The sequence below is a fragment of the Phytophthora sojae genome (assembly GCF_000149755.1).
Source record: "Phytophthora sojae unplaced genomic scaffold PHYSOscaffold_6, whole genome shotgun sequence".
Lineage (NCBI taxonomy): Eukaryota > Oomycota > Peronosporomycetes > Peronosporales > Peronosporaceae > Phytophthora > Phytophthora sojae.
In genome coordinates this window covers 66,086-68,520 of record NW_009258120.1, presented here as the reverse complement: position 1 = coordinate 68,520, position 2,435 = coordinate 66,086, and the positions used below count along the sequence as shown (strand labels likewise).

General features: G+C 63.0%; 1 protein-coding gene across 1 annotated transcript; it reads right to left on the bottom strand.

Moving 5' to 3' along the window:
• Positions 1-17: 17 nt before the first annotated feature.
• PHYSODRAFT_334624 (hypothetical protein) lies at positions 18-2,393 on the bottom strand (the record flags this gene model as incomplete). The annotated part of the gene is made up of 15 exons (XM_009531894.1): positions 18-26; positions 116-197; positions 280-366; positions 449-535; positions 618-704; positions 787-873; positions 956-1,042; positions 1,125-1,211; positions 1,294-1,380; positions 1,463-1,549; positions 1,632-1,718; positions 1,801-1,887; positions 1,970-2,056; positions 2,139-2,225; positions 2,308-2,393. Coding segments are annotated over 15 exons (1,221 nt in total), but the record flags the coding sequence as incomplete, so codon positions are not given.
• Between the last annotated feature and the right edge of the window lie 42 nt (positions 2,394-2,435).

The following is a 2,435-nucleotide window of genomic DNA, read 5'->3' as shown; positions in this document are numbered from 1 at the left end:
CAGCCCACCACCAGTGGCTACACGGCCTCTAGCGATGGCGCCAATGGCTCGTTGGTGGTAAATTAGTGCGCAAATGGTATCGCCATGGCCAGCCACATCCGCTGAGCCACCCCACGCGGCCTGCAACCGTGCAGAAGGCCTCGGTCCCGATTCTCGCCTTGCCCACCAGCAGCCCACCACCAGTGGCTACACGGCCCCTAGCGATGGCGCCAATGGCTCGTTGGTGGTAAATTAGTGCGCAAATGGTATCGCCATGGCCAGCCACATCCGCTGAGCCACCCCACGCGGCCTGCAACCGTGCAGAAGGCCTCGGTCCCGATTCTCGCCTTGGCCACCAGCAGCCCACCACCAGTGGCTACACGGCCTCTAGCGATGGCGCCAATGGCTCGTTGGTGGTAAATTAGAGCGCAAATGGTATCGCCATGGCCAGCCACATCCGCTGAGCCACCCCACGCGGCCTGCAACCGTGCAGAAGGCCTCGGTCCCGATTCTCGCCTTGGCCACCAGCAGCCCACCACCAGTGGCTACACGGCCTCTAGCGATGGCGCCAATGGCTCGTTGGTGGTAAATTAGTGCGCAAATGGTATCGCCATGGCCAGCCACATCCGCTGAGCCACCCCACGCAGCCTGCAACCGTGCAGAAGGCCTCGGTCCCGATTCTCGCCTTGGCCACCAGCAGCCCACCACCAGTGGCTACACGGCCTCTAGCGATGGCGCCAATGGCTCGTTGGTGGTAAATTAGTGCGCAAATGGTATCGCCATGGCCAGCCACATCCGCTGAGCCACCCCACGCAGCCTGCAACCGTGCAGAAGGCCTCGGTCCCGATTCTCGCCTTGCCCACCAGCAGCCCACCACCAGTGGCTACACGGCCCCTAGCGATGGCGCCAATGGCTCGTTGGTGGTAAATTAGAGCGCAAATGGTATCGCCATGGCCAGCCACATCCGCTGAGCCACCCCACGCAGCCTGCAACCGTGCAGAAGGCCTCGGTCCCGATTCTCGCCTTGGCCACCAGCAGCCCACCACCAGTGGCTACACGGCCTCTAGCGATGGCGCCAATGGCTCGTTGGTGGTAAATTAGAGCGCAAATGGTATCGCCATGGCCAGCCACATCCGCTGAGCCACCCCACGCAGCCTGCAACCGTGCAGAAGGCCTCGGTCCCGATTCTCGCCTTGGCCACCAGCAGCCCACCACCAGTGGCTACACGGCCTCTAGCGATGGCGCCAATGGCTCGTTGGTGGTAAATTAGAGCGCAAATGGTATCGCCATGGCCAGCCACATCCGCTGAGCCACCCCACGCAGCCTGCAACCGTGCAGAAGGCCTCGGTCCCGATTCTCGCCTTGGCCACCAGCAGCCCACCACCAGTGGCTACACGGCCTCTAGCGATGGCGCCAATGGCTCGTTGGTGGTATATTAGAGCGCAAATGGTATCGCCATGCCCAGCCACATCCGCTGAGCCACCCCACGGAGCCTGCAACCGTGCAGAAGGCCTCGGTCCCGATTCTCGCCTTGGCCACCAGCAGCCCACCACCAGTGGCTACACGGCCTCTAGCGATGGCGCCAATGGCTCGTTGGTGGTAAATTAGAGCGCAAATGGTATCGCCATGGCCAGCCACATCCGCTGAGCCACCCCACGCAGCCTGCAACCGTGCAGAAGGCCTCGGTCCCGATTCTCGCCTTGGCCACCAGCAGCCCACCACCAGTGGCTACACGGCCTCTAGCGATGGCGCCAATGGCTCGTTGGTGGTAAATTAGTGCGCAAATGGTATCGCCATGGCCAGCCACATCCGCTGAGCCACCCCACGCAGCCTGCAACCGTGCAGAAGGCCTCGGTCCCGATTCTCGCCTTGCCCACCAGCAGCCCACCACCAGTGGCTACACGGCCCCTAGCGATGGCGCCAATGGCTCGTTGGTGGTAAATTAGTGCGCAAATGGTATCGCCATGGCCAGCCACATCCGCTGAGCCACCCCACGCAGCCTGCAACCGTGCAGAAGGCCTCGGTCCCGATTCTTGCCTTGGCCACCAGCAGCCCACCAGCAGTGGCTACACGGCCTCTAGCGATGGCGCCAATGGCTCGTTCGTGGTCAATTAGTGCGCAAATGGTATCGCCATGGCCAGCCACATCCGCTGAGCCACCCCACGCAGCCTGCAACCGTGCAGAAGGCCTCGGTCCCGATTCTCGCCTTGGCCACCAGCAGCCCACCAGCAGTGGCTACACGGCCTCTAGCGATGGCGCCAATGGCTCGTTCGTGGTAAATTAGTGCGCAAATGGTATCGCCATGGCCAGCCACATCCGCTGAGCCACCCCACGCAGCCTGCAACCGTGTAGAAGGCCTCGGTCCCGATTCTCGCCTTGGCCACCAGCAGCCCACCAGCAGTGGCTACACGGCCTCTAGCGATGGCGCCAATGGCTCGTTGGTGGTAGGGGATCCT